This window comes from Calonectris borealis, chromosome 2 (assembly GCF_964195595.1).
Source record: "Calonectris borealis chromosome 2, bCalBor7.hap1.2, whole genome shotgun sequence".
Classification (NCBI taxonomy): domain Eukaryota; kingdom Metazoa; phylum Chordata; class Aves; order Procellariiformes; family Procellariidae; genus Calonectris; species Calonectris borealis.
Genome location: NC_134313.1, coordinates 170,675,189 through 170,695,668, shown reverse-complemented (window position 1 = coordinate 170,695,668; position 20,480 = coordinate 170,675,189). Strand labels below are relative to the sequence as shown.

Genomic DNA, 20,480 nt, shown 5'->3' with positions numbered 1-20,480 from the left:
TTTAACTTGTTGGCCTTAGCCAAACGTAGTTTCAGTGCTGCGGCTTCCACGCGTGGTCTTGCCCGTGTGTTACTACAGCTTGGGGACTGCCTTTGGCAGGGTTTGGTTGACCAACCTAGCACCACGGCGGTGAGCGCTCTGGCAAGGCTGGTGCAGGGTCAGCAGGGGAGAAGTCTGGTTTCTGCCGGTAGGTCTTGGTTTGCTCAGCTCCGTCCGCGCAGGAACTGGAAGAGGTGGCTGGTACGCAGCTGACGCTGGGGTGGTGTGGGTGCCGCCTGGGAAGCACTGGGAGATAGGCCACGGAGCGTGGCCAACGCGGGGAGTCACCTGAGGCTTCAACCAGCCAGAGGGTTCAAACTGCGGGGTGGGTTTTTTCAGTGAATTGTAACGTTGCTGAATTGGAGCAGATTTTTGTATTAGAAGGCACTGGTCTGACAGCAAGGCTGCATCTGCCAGCGTCAAACTCCTCTTGCAGCAGATGAGAGCGAAACCTTGTCAAGGAAAACATTGCAATTGTCTTTGACGTGCAGGATAGTTGTCTGTAGTGTTTTTCTCAGAACTGGTCTGTTTTGTCTAAAATCATCTAGAGGCAGATAGGTACTATAAACACGAAGTAACTGGAGCACAGTGTCCGTGTGAGAAGTGCCGGGCCACCCCGGGAGTCCCTCCTCCACGCAGCACGTCAGGAATCCCGACCATCCCTCCTGCCGGCTGGAGCGTGTCTGAAGGACGCTTGGTATCGCTGTTAAGGGAGACATAAGCACCGCTTATCAAGTTTGCTCTTACATAATTGACGTCTGTAAAACCTCAGACAAAATTCTGGAGTTTGCGGTTTGTGGGTTTAGTTGTTATTGTGGAGTCATTTGTTTTCTCTGGTGCACTTAGGCGTGAGTAACTTCTTCCAGCGTCGCTCTTAGAAATTGTGAAGCAGTGGTGCTTCACAGTATTGTGAACTGACACGTACAAAAAAGTTTGATTTCCACCATTAAAAACATACTTATGAGTAGCGAGTGGTAAGCTGGGGGTGAGGATGGCCATAACAAACCAGCACAGTGCAGCTTGCCGTTGCAGTGAGTAGCAGCAGGGAGAAAGTAACCCTGATCGCAGGATCATGCCTTTGAGTTTATCGGTGGAAGATGCCAGATTGGAATGTCCTTCCCTCTCTCCTTCAAGCCCCTGTCCCCCTTTCCCCCAGGAGTAATTCGGTTCTGGGTGCTGACTCAGCTGAGCTGAATTTTCTCCATCAGCAAATGCCGCGAGGAGCAGGAGCTGCGGCGGCTGAAGGAGGAGCCCCGCTCAGGGCAGAGCAGCTAGAGCTCCCAACAAAATGCCTTTGAAATATCTTTGAGGTTTGTTGCCACAAGCAAACTGAAAATCTCTTAAATAATTCTTGCAGACTAATGAACAAGTTTGATTAAGATTTGGCAGCCTTTGCTAATACTCCCTTGTACCTAGGAAATCTTCCCAGGCAGCTCTCCGCTCTGTATAGGAGAGAGCGCCCTCATAATTAAACAGTGAATGAAAGCAAATGTACTGATGAGCACACTAGGTTGTTGCTCAAAGGGAGGCAGCACAAAACAAAACTACCCTTCTGTAATCCCTTGGGGTTGTGTTCGGGGTTGTGTGCCCCGCTACATCAGAGGCTACGAGAGACAGAACCTGCGTCATGGTCCTGTGGCCCCTGAAATAGGGAAGTTCCCTACCCAGCTCTCCTGGGTTTATCGTTATTATTATTATTTATAGATGCAAGTTGCTTAACCTCTATGTGTGCTGTCCTGCAGTGTAGCTCCATCGGTGTGGTGATGCTACATTTCTGGTTACATTTAAAAAAAAAACAACCCTATTTTTTTTGTAGAACTTTAATGTACTCTCTGATAATTCTGTGTGTTGAAGTTACTCGCTCCAAATTTCTTGTGTAGTAGCCCGTATTTGATTAAGTAACATGAAATAACATGAATTTCATGTTGTCGTTAGTTCAGAAGCATGGAAGCTGCTGGAGTTTAAATCCTGAAACTGGAAGTTGAGGTTTTATGAGGAGCCTCATTAGGCTCCTTGAGCAGACGAATTCATGTTGCTGCGTGGATGCTGCGGTACTGTCATCAAGCCAGAGGTTTAGCGCGGCCGCTGAATTAGCTGAAATACTAACGACAGGCAGTACATGAAAGGTAACTTCCGAGGGATGGAGAGTCACGTTGATGTCTGAGATATTTGAGAGTGGTAGGGTTCAAAATAAAGCCATCCCCAGGCGTGGGGTCCCGGGAGCAGAGCGCAGTGAATGGACAGAAGGATGGTATTCAGAAACGGGAACCATCGACAACAATTGCTCTTTCTGGTGTTGCTGTGGATAAAACTGACAAGTTAAATGAGAGAGAATATAAAGGTTAATTGAAATGCAGTGGAGAAAACTAGTATAGAGGAACCAATATAGATTAGCTACAAAAAAATGAGCTTTTAGGTGAATTCTTAAGAATTTTGCATTAAAAATAGTGTCTAGCCTGTACGTTTTGGTGCTTGTTTTTCTTCTTTTTTGTATGCCTAGTATGTTAAACCCAATGCTGCAAAACATTTAGTATGACTTGGAAGCTAAATGGCTAGGAAGTGTCTAATGCAATGCAAGGAAAAAAAAGCTGCTAAACTTGTCCTGGAGTCAGAAAAATAAATAACAAAACCGTCCTGCTGTTGAGCATTGCCGGGGCAGGCAGAAGGCACAATTTTATTTTGCTTGTTTCAGCAGTGGCATTTGTACCAGGATTGAACCGTCCTCTGAGACGTTCCCTTCAAGACTGACAAGCAAGAAAATGTGAAATATAAATAGTAATTTTCAGAAGACGTGGGAAACAACCTTTTTACTGTTGGAATCGCTACACTATTGTCTGGTGGGCCCTTAGCATGCGCCGCAGCATTACAATCTGTTGTGTTGTTATAAAAAGAAACATTCAACACAGATGCACTTTATTTTAATCCCCAGATGACAAGGGAAAATGCATAAATTTGTGATGGGTTGTTTGCACCGTGTCCTTCATAAAATTCAAATGCCACAGGAATTGCAGCGGAAGACAGCTCATAGCAGTGCAATTGTACAGCAACACCGCTGAGAATTAGTGTTTTAAAAGCTGTTTATAGAGAAATTGCCTTTTGCACGTCTCGTGGTGCAAAGCAGCACGGCAGTTCTGCTGTAGGATGTGTAAGATTTAGGGAGAAACCTTGGTGAAGCTGCTCCTAAATTAATGTTTTGTTTTATTGTTTGCTTTGGAGGGCAGTAGTTACCCTTCTGCTGGTGGCTGGACAATGCTTTAGAGACTGGTTTTTACAAGGAGACGAGGCAGTGGTTGTGGCTGCTCCGCTGCTGCTGTGAGAAGAGCGTGTGTATTCACTGCTCCCCGCTCAGCGTCACAACCTTCGGTGGCAATGACAAAGATGAACAATCACAGTGAAACACTGGCAACCCTTGTCACCGAACCTAAGCTTTGCGCTGTGAAACACCGCGTACGGCAGCATGACACGATGGTTTCCACGCTAAAAGGGTCGGTATGATCCACGCATGTTAGAACAAGATTTCCGTGTTCCCGCTTTCGTGTGCGACCTTTCCTGTTCGCAGCCCAGCTCCCTTCGGCTGCTGGGAATCCGCCCTGCTCGCGGAGGGCTGCGGCGCATGGATGTGGGCAGGAGGAGGGTCAAGAAGAAACAGCCGTAACGGCAGGGATAGCTTGAAAACAGCGCCCTACTTCAGGATAAGTCATAGTGTAAAACCTGGAAGAGGTCAGAACTTCGCCATTAACATTCCAACAATTTATTTTAATAGCTTGAAAGATGGGAAGGTTTGCTATTTTAATTAAACCAGGGGTTTCCTTCATCAGCTGTCTGTCTTTTCCCACTGGAATAATATGGAAATTGGATGCCAGTGGCGTCTGGGTGAACCTGCACTGTTTACAGGGAAAATCTTTCTTCCTATAAGTATTCTGGTTCTGGGGAAAGTTTCCAGAAATAGCCAACCTGTAACTGTCCCAGTTCTGTCTCCTCCTGCTACTGAGTTGAATAATAGTAAACTAAAAAAAATTATATATAAAAAACCCACCTCAAACTTAAGAAGTCTCCCTTCCTTTTTTTTTTCCCCAGCAAAACCAGAAGAGACCAAACCAGCTGAAGCTGTGACAGGGAACGATATCACAGCACCTCCCAACAAAGAGCTTCCTCCCAGTCCTGAGAAGAAGACGAAGGTAGGTGTTGTTGCACGTTCAGCATCTTCGCTTCCGTGGTTTTTATTTGCTGGCTTTTCTGCTTCTTAAGCTGTGGCAACACAAGTTCTGTTTTCTGAGCTGCCATTTGTGAACCATTTTACTGAAAAAAAGACATCCAGTTACGAAGTTGCAAACAACTCAGCCTGTAGCAGTGGGACTGAAAGTGGATTTAATAAATTTGTGGCAAGCTTTATTTAAGTTAATTCTCTGGTTGGTATCGGTGGTGTAGAAGTAGTAAACACGTCTGATAACACTTTTGCTACACTGATACTCTCCTAGTTGTTTACAACACGTTTATTTGCATTACCATTAGCATTCAGAGGTCTTGCTCAGGATCTGATATTCTCTTATTTTAGGGCTGTTTATGAAACATGAGATACCTGCTTTCAGAAGCTTGCAGCATTCAGCAAAATCCAAATTCAAATTCTTAGAGCAGTGGTAAGGGCAGGGGGTCCTTAGTCCCCGCGAAGGCAGCGGGCGTATGACCGCTAGAGTTGGTGAGATGAGGATTTAGAGCTTGCAATCCGTTGTGTGCATGTAATTGGAAAGCAATGTCCTGTGCATTGCACGCAGGACTAGATGCCAGGAACACCCAATTACTAATCCCAGCTTTACCAGCGATTCCTTCTGTTGCTTTAGATGTCACTGGAATAAATCCTGTTCGCTTTGAATTGAATGGCAAAACTCCACTGGGCTCTGAAGGCAGCCCTCTTCTGCTGCTTCATTTTGGTCTTTTTGTTATGCTCAGAAAACAGAAAGTTAATTTTTTTGTTGTTTCATTTAAAGTATCATTTTTATGTTCTTGCAGCTCAATGTTTTGGTTTACAATGCGCTATTTTTTTGTTGTATTTTTTTGGTTTTATACTGGATTTTGCTTTTTGAAAAAACATAAAGCCTGCCGCATCCACATCATCTACAAAGCCTGCAGCAACGAAAGCCAGGCCCCTGTCCGCTACCAGCCCCAAGCGGCCAGCCTCTGCCACGCCTGGCCCAAACAAAAAACCCACGAGCCCTACTGCAGGTCCTACTTCAGCCACTACTACTAAACGCCCAGCCACCAGTACTACACGTCCCTCCACCTTAACTCCAAAAGAGACCAAACCAAAGGTAAGAAACAATTCGCTGTTGTGTGGGAGCTCTGAGAACTTATTTACATGTTACCTTACCAGCTGTCTCACCCAAGAGTCAAAACATAATTCTAGTGCTAATCATGGGAGGGTAAGATCAGGAATGTGATTCACTGTGTTATGAGAGCTGCACAGTTATTAGTATCAGCTTCCATTAACCCACTTATGGCATCAAGTCCCAAGCATTCAATTGTGGCATCGCAGAGGAGAAAATTAAACTTGATTGCATTACCACAATTTTCCTTGTGAACTGTCATGAAGTACACAAGGTAATTCTTTATTTCTTTCCATTACTAAAGGAGGAGGGTTTTTTAAATATAGATACACTACAAACATAGGATAACTCTTAAATCCAGACAAGAGCATGGGAAAACTGAATGGCGAGCTTTGATATTAATATTGAGGAGGAAAAAATCAGTTTGAACACTTCAGTATGTCCTACTGATTGTCTCTTTATGATGTCTGGTCATTATAAAACCTGTACAAAGATAATTGATAATACACCTATGTGCTTAGGAAGTATTGGAGATTTGTGATTTGTAGACAGTTCTTAGTGTTGCATCTTAAAGCTGAAGTAGGGTATCCACACATAATGTTAAGAACGGGAAATGTCCCTTGAATCTTCCCTACGTTAACTTGTTATATTATATAGTAGAAGAATTCAAATTTGAAAGGGAATGTTCAAGTCTATTTCAGAAGCTTTTAGTTGATGTCTAAATGCTAGTATTTCTACTATACACTTAAGCTTAAATAACTGCATTTGAGTCTTTTAAAACTAACTAAATAAAAATAACAAGAAGAGTATGAAAGCACGGCGTAAATCTGTGCTTTTTCTGTGAAGCAGTGTCTTCAGTTTTAAGTTTTTGCATGATTCTGAATCTCTTTTTGATGAAATCAAAATCTCATCTCACGTGTTTCCGTGTATTAACTCAGTATTTTAATACTTAAGAGATCAGTCAGTTTACAAACAAATGGCTTACCAGGGACAGACATGAATTAGTTTTCCAAGTGGGGAATGAACCACGGACACTTAATTCTTATGTCCACAGTGTTTTAATGAACGCTGCCTTAGCTTAGGAAGCATTTCTGCTCATGAAGGAAAGAAAGCTTTCCCAGAAGTATTGCTAGTGGACTGATGTTTTCCATTTTGTTCAGAAATCAAAACCTCATTCACATCTGTAAATGGCCTCCACGCATTAACGCTGAAACAGATCTGGATGAATTCTAATATTCAGCAGGGTCTGTGCTCTGTGTCCTGCACTGAATATAGTCAGCTGCTTCTGCATGCCTTAATTATATTTTTAATCTTCTGCATTATAATGTTTCAGTGGTGCCTAGCTTATGTGTTTAAGAATTTAAGCAATTTCAATTCATTTCAGGCTTTGTGTTGGCAAACACTTTGAAGAGATTGTCAATGAAATACTGGCTTTAATGTAGCCTGTTCATTTTCAGGTTGCAGATACGAAGACCACAGATAAGCGGACCTCACTTTCAAAGCCTCCATCATCTGCCACTCCTAGAACTACTGCCAGGAGCAGCCCTGCTACTCCTAGGACAACGGCGGCATCGCCAGTCACCGCAGCTGCCGGTGCGAAAAGTACTGCTACTTCTCCACCGAAGAGGCCAACATGTAAGTATTCTCTTGTTTTTCTTCAGATCTCTCTTTCTGACCAGCTGCCAATTTCTGACTAGCACTGTTGGTTCACGCTATGATGTCTTTCTCACGTTTTCCAGTACGCTGACTGCTTTTTCCTGTGTTTAGGTTATCCCGTGGCCCCATCATTTTAGTCTCCTAATAAACAAGCTTGTGATCTTCAGGTTCAAAAGAAAAAGAAAAAAAAAGCCAACCCTTGAAATGTCATCACTTGGGAGAAGCCGTAGCTGCTGTTAACCAGTACTTCCGAGAGGTGTAAACTGGCCTACCTGTCAGTCAGGAGTTGACTTGAAGCTTAGTGATAGCTGAAATCTCAACCCTTCTAATACACCACAAGACAAGACTCTGTGCCAAGGCACAGAGAAGATCGTAGGTCGGACTTTTTTCTCTCCAGGGTTTCCTCTTCCAAAACCGAATCTGAATGACCTTCAAGGCCAACTTGCATCAGCTCTGTGTGATTCAGGGTTAATGCAATTACTGAACATGCTTGATTTAAGAAAAAGGATGCTATTACCTCTGTATTTTGGCATAGTAACAGTTAGATAAACACTAAAACCAATTTAAAACTGGGGAAAAGCAAATCTTCAGAAGAGGACTTGAAGCACTCAAACTAGTGCATCTGAGGAACAAAAAAGGTTGAACAGAAGTGGAGGTTTTTTACTAGTGCAGGAAGAATTTGGAGCTGAAATCACATCAGCTTCGTCAGAAAACTGTATCCCACTCCTACAATTGCTGAAGAGGGAACTTCCCATGAGTTTAACACAGTCAGCATGAAACATGAGCAGCATACTAGCATCTTGAAAACAGTGTTTTCACTCATTTTAATGGAGCTTGAGAGATTTAATGACAGATAAAAATATAGTTAAACGTTCTCAAGTCTTTTCAAATTACTAGACCTCATTGGCAAAATAAGCCAGTAAACATATAAAACTAATAATACGTATTGGTTGCATTGTTCTATGAGTCCCAAGGCATGAATTCATAACCCATCTTTCCCAAAAGAATATTAGTGTGTTAAGTATGTTGAAATATCTTAGGCTAGATGTACATTCCATACTTTATGCTCTAGGGGAAAATATGATTAATCCTGTGTAGAGGAAGTGTTGCACTTTCCAAGAGCCACGTGTCTTAACTGGTCCTGTGGACATCCTTGTAAAATTCATTTTGTGTGGTCTTTTATGCAAACTGTAGCCCAGAATGCTTCATACGTTTTAATGAGTTCAGTTAATTTCTCCTTCCAAAATTGAGACACAAAGAAAGAAGTGTTTTCTGATGACATTTGAAAAGAGATGGAGTCGATGATGCAGAGATGCAGGAAGGTTGCTCCAAGTGGCAAGATGTACAGAGGAAGAGGCTTCCGCACCAGCGAGGGTGGTGGGACATTGCCAAAGTACAGTGAGAACTGGGTGGGCGAGGGAGAGATGAGGTCAGCTGGAGAAACTCCATCAGGAGGGAAAGCTGTTTTGTCTGAATCTGGAAATACAGAGAAGAGTCATGAACGGTAAAAGAAGGGAGTCCTATTTTGGAAGAGGAGAAAGCAAGGGTGTGATAGAGAAATGGACAGTGTTGTGAGGCCTGAAGGGGAATCGCAACAAGCCAAACACTAACAATTTGGTTTAGGTAGAGCAGGTGCAGCTTCAGCTAGATCCATAGATGTAGGTGTTGGAGACCTGGATCTTTTCTGATCGCCATTTAGTTTCTCATTACATAGCATTGAGACAGATGATGGCTAAAGATGATATTTCAGAAGGACATCTGCTCTTGCTTTTCAGGTTCAAAAGACAGAGACTCACTTCCTTGTGGTTTGCCCAAATGTTTAGGCATTCTCAGTTTTAAAATGTGTGCATAGTAGCTTGTTTTGAAATTTCCTTTTTTCAGGTATGAAATGTCAGTCACTTTCTTAACTAAATGAGAGCCACGGGCTATGTGGTGCTTGATTTCCACCCGCCCCGCCCAGTGTTTCCCCCTCCCTGTAAAAATGACTTTTATGTTCGTACAAGACCACCTCTCTGACTTTCAGATCAGAAAAAGATCGAAGTCTTGGGCTGTCATTATAGACCATTTTCCCAGTAGCTTTATCATTCTCCAGGTTTTCAACATCGCATGCTAGTAACATAGACAAAAGTGTTCCAGCATTGGGCTCCCCACTCACACGAGTAGAAATAACATCTCTCTATATATTAAAGTAACATATTAGTCCTCTTGCCTCTATACCACACTAAGTCTGTTCTGTCCATGCAGTTTTCCCAGTTAAAGTTGTGGTCTCAAGGAATGGGATTAGCTTGGTTTGACAGGACCTTTTTTGAAGTGTTTGGTATTAATTACGTATCTGTCCTTTAGGCCTTATTAAATTATCCAAATGTGTTTCATCTCATTAGCTAGTATCTTATCTGTGGTCTTTAATTGAATGCTTTTAGCAAAATCTGGATGGAATGATCCAGACTAACTTGGCCTATAGTTATCTGCCTCTTTTGCTTGCTCTTTTCTATATTTGCATTCCATAAAATACCCTGCCAGCTACTTGAGTTTATCTAAATATCTAAGACTGTTAATGGAAATTAAATATTAGAAGATGGGGATTTTCATAATTTCTAACATAGATTTTTTCCATTTGGTGTTTGGTTTTAATGTTGCTTTCCTTTGGCTATTGAAATGAAGCAGATTTTAGCCAAAGTTGTCTATCATTGATAGTAAAAAAGCTAGAACTTCATTATCAAAGAGCTCTTTGAAATAAGGTTCAGTTTATATTTTTCCATCTGTGACTTTTTTCCGTGATCAACTTTGTGTATGCTTTTATTCTGCTTTGAGAAATACAGATGCATTCCTGGTTTAGACTGTCCTCTGTCTGTGTGGAATATAATCGGGTCATGATCATTGGTGTTTGCCCAAAGGCGTGGTTCAGTTTAGTGATTGATTTTTGGTTTTATACAATTATATTAGAGACCAAAAAATGTGCAATAACTTCTGTGCAAGAAAATTGGCATTGGTTAGAACTGATCTAGCAATAATATCAAGGTTATAGATAGATAGCCAAATGTGGTTTTGCTTTTGCTATTTAGTAAAGAAAGGAGCTTTGGTTGAGGTTTTTGTTTTGTTTTGTTTTTAAGAAATGAAATTGGGACAGGATTAAAATAATGTTAGTGAGTGCTGTCAGATTCAGAAAGTTATTTTAAGAAAAAACAAAATGCAAACCATACCCCAGGTGTGTTGCATCATTGAATGGTGAATTGATCCTTTTTCTGGAAAACGTGAATGAGTTCTGCTGGTATGACGAGGCCACCTGAGCCGGGTGTCCAAACGGAGCGGTAAATTCTTGAGATGCTTTATCTGAAGCAGCCTGTTAGAAATGGGGACTGTGGGTAAAGATGACCATCGGTATGTGAGGAGCAGCGGAGAGCCCCTGACCTCCAGGGGAAGCTGTGCCGGGATCCCAGGCTTCTCATCTGTGCAAACTGGCTCCCGCTCTGAAATACTTACCAGTGCGTTTTGTGTTGGGCAGCGATCAAGACTGATGCAAAGCCTGCAGATGCCAAGAAGACCTCTGCAAAGTCACCATCAGGTAACTTTGTTCAGTTTCCATCTAAATCAAATCCGCCTTGTTCGGGGCTGTGTTTATTAAGCAGGCCACTGGACATCTTTAGGACTCTGAGGAAGTTTGTATAAATGGCCTCTGACCCATCTTTTTCCCTCTTCCCTCCAACTATCGCTGTGATAATTGTAGCAGACTTGAGCCGCCCTAAGAGTGCTACTGGAAATGCAGTAAAAAGTAGTGCCACCACTCCTTCTACCACCGCCTCCAGCGCACCTACTTTACCTGGAGTAGCTACCAGTCGTCCCAAAACCAAGCCTGCTGCAACCAAACCCGCCACAACCTCAACTGCAACAGCAGATGCTAAAAAAACAACTGCTAAGGCTCCGACTAAGCCCAGCACTGTTTCCAAGCCACCTCGCCCCACCAGCAGCGTTTCTGCTCCAGATCTGAAAAATGTACGTTCCAAAATTGGATCAACAGATAACATTAAACATCAGCCTGGTGGAGGAAAGGTAAGTTTCTTCAAACTTGATAGCAATATGCGCTTTGAAACGGTAGCTCTTAAGCATTATGGGTGCTCTTTGCTAATTGTGGTGGCTGTATCCTCACTGCTCTTCTCATTTATGCTCTGCAGAGCTCCTCTTTGGGTTCTTGGTTTATGCACAAGGCATTAACAAGGCAGTGATGGTGGTGTACAGAAGGAATCCGCCTTAAGGGCCTTCATGGTGTTTACTGGCGTAAAGGAATTCAAGTACAGGAATACGTACAGGAATTCAAAACTCTGTGGTTCTGTTTTTCTGTCGTACGTCCTGACGTAGAAACTAGTTGGTATTGAAAGCTGAAAATCTTGTCTGTGTTCCAAAACTTTTGTCTTTGAATAGAGGAATGATGTCTGCTGAATGGTACAGAAGGTAGAACAATGCATTACGATGCAGGAAATCTGGATTCAGGAGCAAGTTCCGCAGCACCTTTCCTAGGTCTAGGAACGGGGTCTCTGTTCAACTTGTCAAGCCTAAAGCTGAAATGAAATGGGTCTACATACGCTGGTCTTTGGATAATCTACGGTGGCCACGAGCAAAGAAGAGGGTAGTGTTGAATGACCTGTAGGGAAAAGGGTATACATAGATATAACTTGAGGCTCTCCATCAGTAATGGTCTTAAATTACACTTTCGCTGTGAATATCTACCATATAAATGATAAAGGTTTAGGGAAATACCTATAGCCCTCTTCTGAGGGTTTAAATAATTTTGCGGAGATGCATAATCATAAAACCTTTATTGGATATTGTATAACAGATACACCTATCTTTGCCTGACCAAATGTGTTAGCAGCTTGCCTGTAGTCGGAGGGCTTTAATTTCCACAAAGTGGAACAAATTTGCCCACTTATCTTTGCTGCAGGTCTGCAGTAATGAATAACTCCGCATATAATTTTAATCCGATGCCAAGAGAGCGTGTTTCATGCTGGGAGCCTTAATCTCCTTTCAGGCACATTAAAGTCAAGGGCATTCTTGGGCTGTGGTGTTGTATGTCACAGACAGCATCGATATAGCATGGATTTATTCTTCAGAGTTAAGAGTATCTCAGTTGTACAATATCGTAGTACAGTCCTCAGAGCTTAGACGTCTAGAGGACAAACTCCGCTCCCCAAAACAGAGTTTCTGGAAATGACAAACCACCTCTGCTGAAAAACTTTGAAGCAAGCACGAGGGTGGCCCTTTCATATACTATATATTGTAGCTTGAAACCAAATAGAAGTTCAGAAAGCCTTCTGCCATCTGGTCAAAAAGAACATGTAAGATTGTTCTGTTATTTTACACTGTGCTAGGGTTCTGAGGATTGGAGAGCTTTTTAGCTTACAGGGTTATTGTGTTGGTTTAAGGGAATCTATTTTTACATTTAATTGTACTGTCCTTTGTTTTCTAAATATTTTTGTAGAAGTGTTAAATCCTAACAATTGTACTTTTGAAGAAAGTTGTCCTTTTCATAGTCTCATTTACGCTGGGATGTTTATAGAGTACGAGAATGCCTTAGGAGTGCTGGGGTTTTTTTGTTTACCATTCTGTTGCTGGTAGATTAGTTAAATACAGGATTTATGCTGACCCCCCCAAAAATGCAAGTTCTGCTGCACTTACCTGGATCTAGATTAGCAGAAGAATGGATATTCTCAGGTAGTTGCTGATTTTTTCTAAAAACCTGTGAATTTTCATTCAGTTTTCTGCTTAGCTGGATTAGCTAGGTCCACCTGCATTTGATTAGTTAAAAACTAAATCAGCTGTTGATCTCAAAGCCTGAGTCAAACCAGTGTGGGTGTGAAATCGGAAATGGCAGCACAGTGTGTCTGTATCCAGCAGAGCTCTCGGAGCTCGAAGGCAAAGAAAATCAGTCAGTGGATGTGTTTGCCTCTGAGAGCTGTATAGCGTCCTCCGTGTGAAGGAGATGGTCCTGCGCTGCCGTTGGGTTACTAAAAGATTGGGTTTAATTTTTTGGCAGAATGTAACGTACGGGGGTCACCTGGAGACCTGCCATCGTGACCCTTGGGGAAATGATGAGATACTGAAGAAGGGCACCTACGAGCTTTTTGAGAAATGGCGAAGTTACCTACTGCTTTATGACCCCCGGGGGCCTGTTCCATCCCGTGTCTGAGTGATGCTGCTCCCCCTCCACCCCCTTAGTTTTATTGTTCTGGGCATGGGATTATACTTTGCCTGAGAATTACAGCACGTAAGAAGTTCTCCTGGGTGATCTGTGCCACTAAGTTTATCTGGGTAGTTTGTGTTCCCGTACTCTTCTGCCCAGACTTTTCCTTTTGCTGGTTGAAATCGTCCATTTGTCTCCATCTAGGGGAAAATAGAGAAAAAGCCAGAATCAGCCGCTGCTGCACGAAAGTCTGAACCCAATGCGGTCTCTAAAATGGCTACTACTAAAACAACCGTATCAAAAGAGAGTGCCCCAAAACAGCCCAATGGGAAAGTGAGTTTATTTCAGACTTTTCTCTGTGGGAGATGAAGGAAAACATTTCCATTTTGAGTCACTTTCCCTTCTCTTCAACTCTTCTGCTTTCTCCTGTCGGTGTCACTGTTCCTTGCACAGACACAATTCTTCCGTGTAAACCCTGAGATGTTCTCAGTTAAACGCGATCAGAGATCGCTATCGTAGGTGTCTTTTCCATGCCTGCTGTAAATGTCAGTGTTTTCAGAGCAGAGTCCTCCGTTTTCGCTTTTAGGTAGATAGGCCTGACTTTGAGTCGGAGGTTTCCCTTAAAACCAGTTCCTCATACTCAGCACTAGTTTGTAACGAGGAAGAGAGAGCGCTTTAGTTCAGCGCTGCTTGCTTTCATTAAGATTGCAGAATATTAAGGACTTTATATCCTTCCTGCAATATTCCCGACCCAAAACTCTCTAACTCGTCCATTAGGCGGTCACCGTGTGACGGGTTACTCCGAAGCCGTCGCGACCTGGTATCTCAGCGTGAGTGGGTGGGGAGCGAGGCCGGGGCGCCTGCAGTGCTGGTTTAATGCAGGTACTAACGGGCAGAGCCTCTTAATGAGTGGATGGGATTTGTACCTCTAGAGAAGTCATAAACCGTTATAATCTCCCATGGCACGAGTGCATTTTCAGAGCTGCTGTTGCACTGAATCCAGTCTTTCTGAACTGGCTAAGGAGCTTTTGGAAACCTGCTAAAGTGAGAATGTTCTGGTGATTCCTTTTGTGCTTTGAATTTGTCACCTCTTTCTAGAAAGTACTCTAGATACAGCTTCTGCCACGTTTTGTGCTGTGTTAAATAACGCCCAGACTAAACACGTGTCATAACTAACCTTTGGTAAACACGGGCCTGTTGCTCCAACTCAGTTACCACCTTTGTGAGTGAAAGCTCACTTAGCGTACTCCTTCTGTACTTTGAAAAAGTCCAAGTAATTTTAGTTTAAATGAGAAACAATTTAATGAACGTAAGACTCGTCTGATAAAATTTAACTGAAGGTTTGACAACCTTTGTCAGAAGAATTGTTTCTCAGACCGGGCTTTACTGCCCCGAGGCTTTGAAAGACGTTACCCAAGACTGGAGCCGATCCCGGCAAATGGAAATAAAGTGCAGGCACGGAGCAGTTCATAGCGTTCTTGGAAGTGGTGGCCCCATGGCTCTGATCTGGGGAGGAAGGAGGCAGCTGAGCTGGCTCTGCCTGCTCTGGGGCAGCTCTCGCCAGAAAGCTCCCGGGAGGCTTCGCAGGGGACATAGATGAACTGCCATAGATGAACCCCCCCGTAGATGAACCCAGGCGCCCGCCCGCTGGTGCTAGCCCGTAGAGTACATGGAGAAGCGGTCTTCACGGTAGCGCTTACGCTCTCGCACTAACACTGTCTGTGCTGCCTCTTGTTTCGTTCACTTTTTTTCTCACTCTCCTCCTCAGTTGCTTTCACACCTAATACTAAAGTTGGATTGAGTTTAACACAACTCCTTGTTTATCCACCGTGTTAGAGCATCCACTCCGGCCTGCCGTATGACAACTCTAACCAGTCCTCTTCCCTTGTGTTGTTTTCCATTCTGTAACATTCCAGGTCCAGATAGTCTCCAAAAAAGCGAACTACAGCCATGTTCAGTCCAAGTGTGGTTCCAAGGACAATATTAAGCATGTCCCTGGAGGTGGGAATGTAAGTATGGGCTCTGGGCAAGCTGTCTTTCTACTAACTCCTTCTCTTGTACTATGTTTTTATATGTCAGTCTTACGAATGCTGTGTTTCAGGCAGAAAGGTGTGGCAGAGTTTCAGGGCTTCGGCAAGTAATGTAGGCTGGAGAATTTTGGTTTTTTTTCCCCCGTGGGATGCTAGGTTGAATGTGTGTGGTTTGTTTCGTAGTACTACAAACACACCTGACCTATTTCTGACATGGTTTACGTGGTATTCATGAACAAATGTAGGATGTGCACATCGTTGACCCCAGGAGTTAGTTCACCATGGATCCCCCCTGCAGTCGATGGAGGTCCCTCATCAGTCCTCTGACCTGTTTTAGATGTCTGATTTTTTTAGATGAAATGAATTGTGGCCTAGAAGTGCCGGTTACTCTTCACTGGCTAATAGAGCAAGCCTGAGTCAGATTAACTTCACTTCTTGTTTCACAAGAAGGGAAACTTTGAAAAAGGAGGAGGAAAAGACTGGGACTTAATCTTTGAGCTGTGATTAATTTCTAAATTTAAAGGCTACCGGTATCTCTGGCAGCGGAGTTGAGCTTATTAAAATAGAAAGCTAATTTTGTAATGTCTGTGTACTTGGTTTTTGGAGTATTATATCCTGAAAGCGTCTAGCAAAAAAACCAAGTTAGCTCTCTAGATACTAAAGCTTTTGAAAACATGGCTATAGTTTGGCAGGCTTGTTTCCTTGTGGGTAAATCTGTACTACCTTAACAAATCTATGCTAGGCTGTTTGTACCAGGGATAGTTTGCAGAAATACAAAGACTGGACGGTTTCAAAAAGACACTGAAGTACTTAACCCAAGGAAGTTTTTTCCATTGGTGTTTAAGTATGCCGGGTTCCTGAGGAGAGGTGTCAGCTATCGCATCTTGTGACGCTTTCTCTGTGCCGGGTGCCTGAGTGCCAGCATCAGTGAAACTCCCTGCATCCTTGCGTTGTGTAGTGTTCGAGGTGCAAACACCCGGTTCCTGGGGCCAGACTTGCTGTCCAGTCAGCGTGTTCTCTCTGGTGTCTGGTTCAGCGGACGCAATGCTACAAAGGCCTGACTGTGGTGCAAACTGCTGTGGCCACTTTTCTTGGGAAATACGTGTGTATTTGACTAGCTGGCTGAACCTTTACTCTACATGACCAATTCTTCTTTACATCTTTGCAAGAGGCAGCCAAATCTGCGTTCTTAAACTTGTTCCCTACAGGTCGGTTGCCAGGATCTAAGAGTCAGACGTTGAAGGCGCACGTGCAGTGTTCACTTAACTAAGCTTGACTCCCCATTGAGAGTCGCGGGACACACATCTCTGCTTGCCTTCCAGTTTGTGGATTCTCACCAGTAGTGGGATTTGCCATTCTTACTTCATATTTACGTGACTTGCCCAATGTTTATAGGAGGGCGTGCATGTGTGTCTGGAGCTTCCCGTAGAAATGCTCGTGCAGGGGAATCCTCTGTGCCATGGAAAGAAAAACTGATGTTGAGACCATCATGTCAATTAGGTGCCCTCATAATACTTTTTTTAACTATGCGTATTCTGTTCCTACTGCATATTTCATCTGCTTTTTCACCCAAGTTTGGAACAGACTGTTTATACGTAGTCAGTGTTTTGTGGCAGAAGCCCCTTTGGCTATCCGGTGGGAGAGCAGCTGTTGTAACTTAACTGTTCATGCACTCAAAGGAGCTGTATTTTACAAGCCACTTTAATTTTGCCACTCTTACCTTTATAGCCTTTTAGTGGACAATGAGTCTCACACATACTTTTCCTTTTTTCAAGCCAAATGAAATGTGCTTTAAATGTGGGGGATATTTTTCTTGCTTGATTAACTACATTAGTGAACTAATGAATCACCAAACCTGTCCTTTCCTCTTTACTATCCTGTCCTGGGGACATTCCGAACTCTAGGGGACAAGTGCGTGCCTGCGTTCTTTTTCTCTTGTTCCACGCTCTCCTTTTACCACTGCACTTCTCCTTGCTCAACTACTTAAGCTTTTTGCTTTGAGAATAGAGAATAAAGTGCTTATTATTTCCAGGTTCCAAATGCCCCCAAACCAGCTTCAGGCAGTCATTCCCAGCCATCCAACGCCCCCAAACCCAGCACTGCCTGTACCAATGTGAGTAGACGAGGCGCAGCGGCCAGTCTGGCTTCCTATAAAAACGTTTCCTTTTATTCATTTTTATATCTGCTCACTCCCTTTGGGGCAGTGTAGTATCAGTGTCCTCTTCCAAGGCGTTTTCCTGTACAAATAGTTACGGTGATCACTTCTGATAGAAGACTTCCCAATGTTTAATTCCTGAACCACACTGCTGATGGGGATGTCTGGAAAGTCTGTTCTGGTTTGTGACTTCAGTTAAAGCTTTTAGGAATCCTGTGTTCAAGAGCTGTGGTTAGTAGCAAATTATGATTCAGCTTTAGGGTTGCTCTGGTAGGAGTGATGGACGTCCTACCTAAGTGAAGTGGTTCCTAGCTGGTACACTCTGTTTGGGTACCCGTTTTGTCTTCTATACACAGAGAGAATTTCTTCTCCCCTCCAAGGTATCCAAGAAGATGTGTTCAAAAGCAGTAGATATTGTTCCTACTCACATTATATTTGCCAGAAATATCTTGACACAAATGTAGTTAGGTTTCCTGGGTAAAAGCTTTTGTTGTGCTTTAGTATTTTCCCCCTTTCTTTTTAAAGAAAGCAACAGTAAAGAGGTAGATTTTACGAAGTGCAGTTAGTGTGCATGTTGTTGAAGATTTAACAAGGTGGTTTGGAATGTACATACGTTTCTCTGCCCTTTGACTTGACCTGTTTAGATGGCTTGGGAAATGGTCAGTTAGAAAATCTAAAAAGAGATGAGGATCATACTTCCCATCTGAGCCTCTGTATCAAGCTTTCAGATCTAAAGTTTATTTCTGGCACCAGAGTCTGAGTATTTGGCTCTGTAAATGCAAGCCCAAGCCTTTAAACGTGTGTCCCATTGCAAACTCAAAGCAACTGATGTTAGAAACCTTCCCAGAAATACACTTCCATTTAGGTATAATTGTTTGGATCCCAGGTGAAATGATGAGGAGTCATAACTGGGTATGTCTACCCTAGCTGATACCAAACAGTATTATTTTAAAATGCATTCTGTGAAATAAACTTAGTTTTATTCCAGTTCCAAGCACACAAGTACTCATTATAAAAGCTGTAGGAACTTTACTAGCAACCCCCAAGAAAATCAAATTCAGTAGCCATGATCTCCTCTTTCCGGAGTGTCTGGTGTCACTAAGTCAGTCTACGTGAACATGGAGGAGTGTAGGAGGGGGCTGAACTGTGCTGTTCTACTAATTCTGAGCAAACAAGACATCAGGGCTGTGACTCATCTCTCTTCAAAAGTACTAGGAGGATTCATGCTTCCTGCGAAAGCTAGATTGCAAATTATCATGATAATTCTCTAAGCTTTTAAAGTAGCTTGTAAGTGAACGAATTCTTGTCACATTCAAAAAAGAAAGTTCTTCATTTTCTCTGGGAGACGATCTATAGCAGAACTTTCTGCGCATGTAGGTGCCAGCTGGTGGTTGCTGACATGATTGGGAGAGGTGATCCTCTTAACATTACTACCAAAAAACCCCAGATTTTTCCCCTTGGAAAGTTAGAATGTCAACTTAGTAGGGGGTTAGACCAGATGACCAGAAGTTCCTTCTGGTATAAGTTATCCTATGTTTGTATGAAATGAAGGATCTCCAAGTAGTTAGTCCAGAAGTTAATTCTGGAATAGAGGAATTTTTCATCCACCTGGAGCTGCCGGAGGAATTTTAAAGATGTCAGAAATGGGGCTCTGTATGATAAACTTGGTCCAGGTATCGGAGATGAAATATTTTTTGAGCAAAAAGACATAAAACCTGTGACATTTTGACACCACCTTTGTTCTACCCCAGAGAAGACACTTCTCCCCAAATTCAAACTGATGTCCACAAACACCATGCTAGAATATTTGGCTCATTGACTTGGAAGAAGTTCATTTGCTGAGTCATGAATATCTCACGATTTCATGATTGCATCACCGAACACTTTTTTCATTGAAGGCTTTCTATGCCAGTATCAAGTCACTGGTAGAACGAGGTTAAAGGAAATAATACTGGAAAGGAAATAGCTTCCCCGCTCCCAGTGTTTTGTCTTTGAGAAGGATAGCTTCTTCGAGCAGTTTGTTCCATCTGGGCACGGTGATCCTTCCTGGTGTCCCGCTCTCAGCAGGGAGGAACGACCGCTGTCAGGAGGCTGCAAACAAAGCCTGACAATTAGACGTGGGTCAGTCTGCCCATTGAAGATGGTAGAGAGAAGAAGTTGGAGCTGGTGGCGTGTCTCTGGCCCTACAGCAAGAGGGTGGCTGTGTAGAACCGTGAGGTGACGTCTGTCCTGGTGACTGTCTGGAGCTGCCCAGGCAATGGCCTGTGTCTTCAGAGGCAGAGCCAGCACTGGGCAGAAGCCGTCTGGGGAACATGGCAGTGGGACTGGGTTTTTTTGGTCCCTTTCCCAAGTGGTTTTGTGTTCCATGAATGTGCCATGAGCTCAAGACTCCCGTTTCTGGTTACTGTCCCTCTGTCAGTTTGATCTGGTTCAATTTCTGTCTGCTCACATTAACCCCTTCTGGCTGGTGCAGCCTTGAAGTAACGCTAAGGCTGACTACAGCGTTCGGCACACAGTGGCTGGGAAACCAATAGGAGAAAATGATGCAGCGGGAAAGGGGTGCAGGATCATTAATGTGACCTGATGTTTGAGATGGCCCATTGGCCTCCAGATTCACGGGAAGTGTTTCTTTGTGTTGAGTTGTTTCTTTTTGCCTCTTTAGGTGCAGATCCAGAACAAGAAAGTTGACCTTTCCAAAGTGTCCTCGAAGTGTGGCTCTAAAGCAAATATCAAGCATAAGCCAGGTAGAAATTTTACCATTTCCTCATGATTTGTGTGCAGATATTGCAAGTCATTTAAATATAGTCCTGGATTGCGACTGAAATAGTTTAAGGGGTTTGTTGCTTTCAGGGAGTATTTCTAGAAGTACCGTCTAGCTGCTTAGCGATTCCTGGTGCAGAGAAGGGCATTGGGAGATGTGGGATTTCATCTTTCTGTGAAGATAATCTACTGCTTTGACTCAGTTCTCTTTTTTCCTCCCCATTTGGGGGGTGGGGTGGGGAATGGATACTTACCATGACCATTCCAGGAGTCTGGAAGCTTCATCCATGCTTACAGAGGGCTTTGGGGCTCTCTGAACATGTGCACTATGGAAGGATAAAGTA

General features: G+C 43.3%; 1 protein-coding gene across 3 annotated transcripts in view; it reads left to right on the top strand.

Annotated features, from left to right (window-relative positions):
- Window positions 1-20,480, top strand: part of MAP4 (microtubule associated protein 4) — a 166,683-nt gene that overhangs the window by 135,594 nt on the left and 10,609 nt on the right. For all 3 annotated transcript variants that reach the window (XM_075144438.1, XM_075144437.1, XM_075144436.1), the window contains 8 exons: window positions 4,117-4,217; window positions 5,133-5,345; window positions 6,818-6,995; window positions 10,519-10,578; window positions 10,741-11,063; window positions 13,396-13,524; window positions 15,108-15,200; window positions 20,039-20,120. In XM_075144438.1, the coding sequence (XP_075000539.1) occupies window positions 4,117-4,217; window positions 5,133-5,345; window positions 6,818-6,995; window positions 10,519-10,578; window positions 10,741-11,063; window positions 13,396-13,524; window positions 15,108-15,200; window positions 20,039-20,120 (1,179 nt within the window). The remainder of the gene's footprint in view (window positions 1-4,116; window positions 4,218-5,132; window positions 5,346-6,817; window positions 6,996-10,518; window positions 10,579-10,740; window positions 11,064-13,395; window positions 13,525-15,107; window positions 15,201-20,038; window positions 20,121-20,480) is intronic.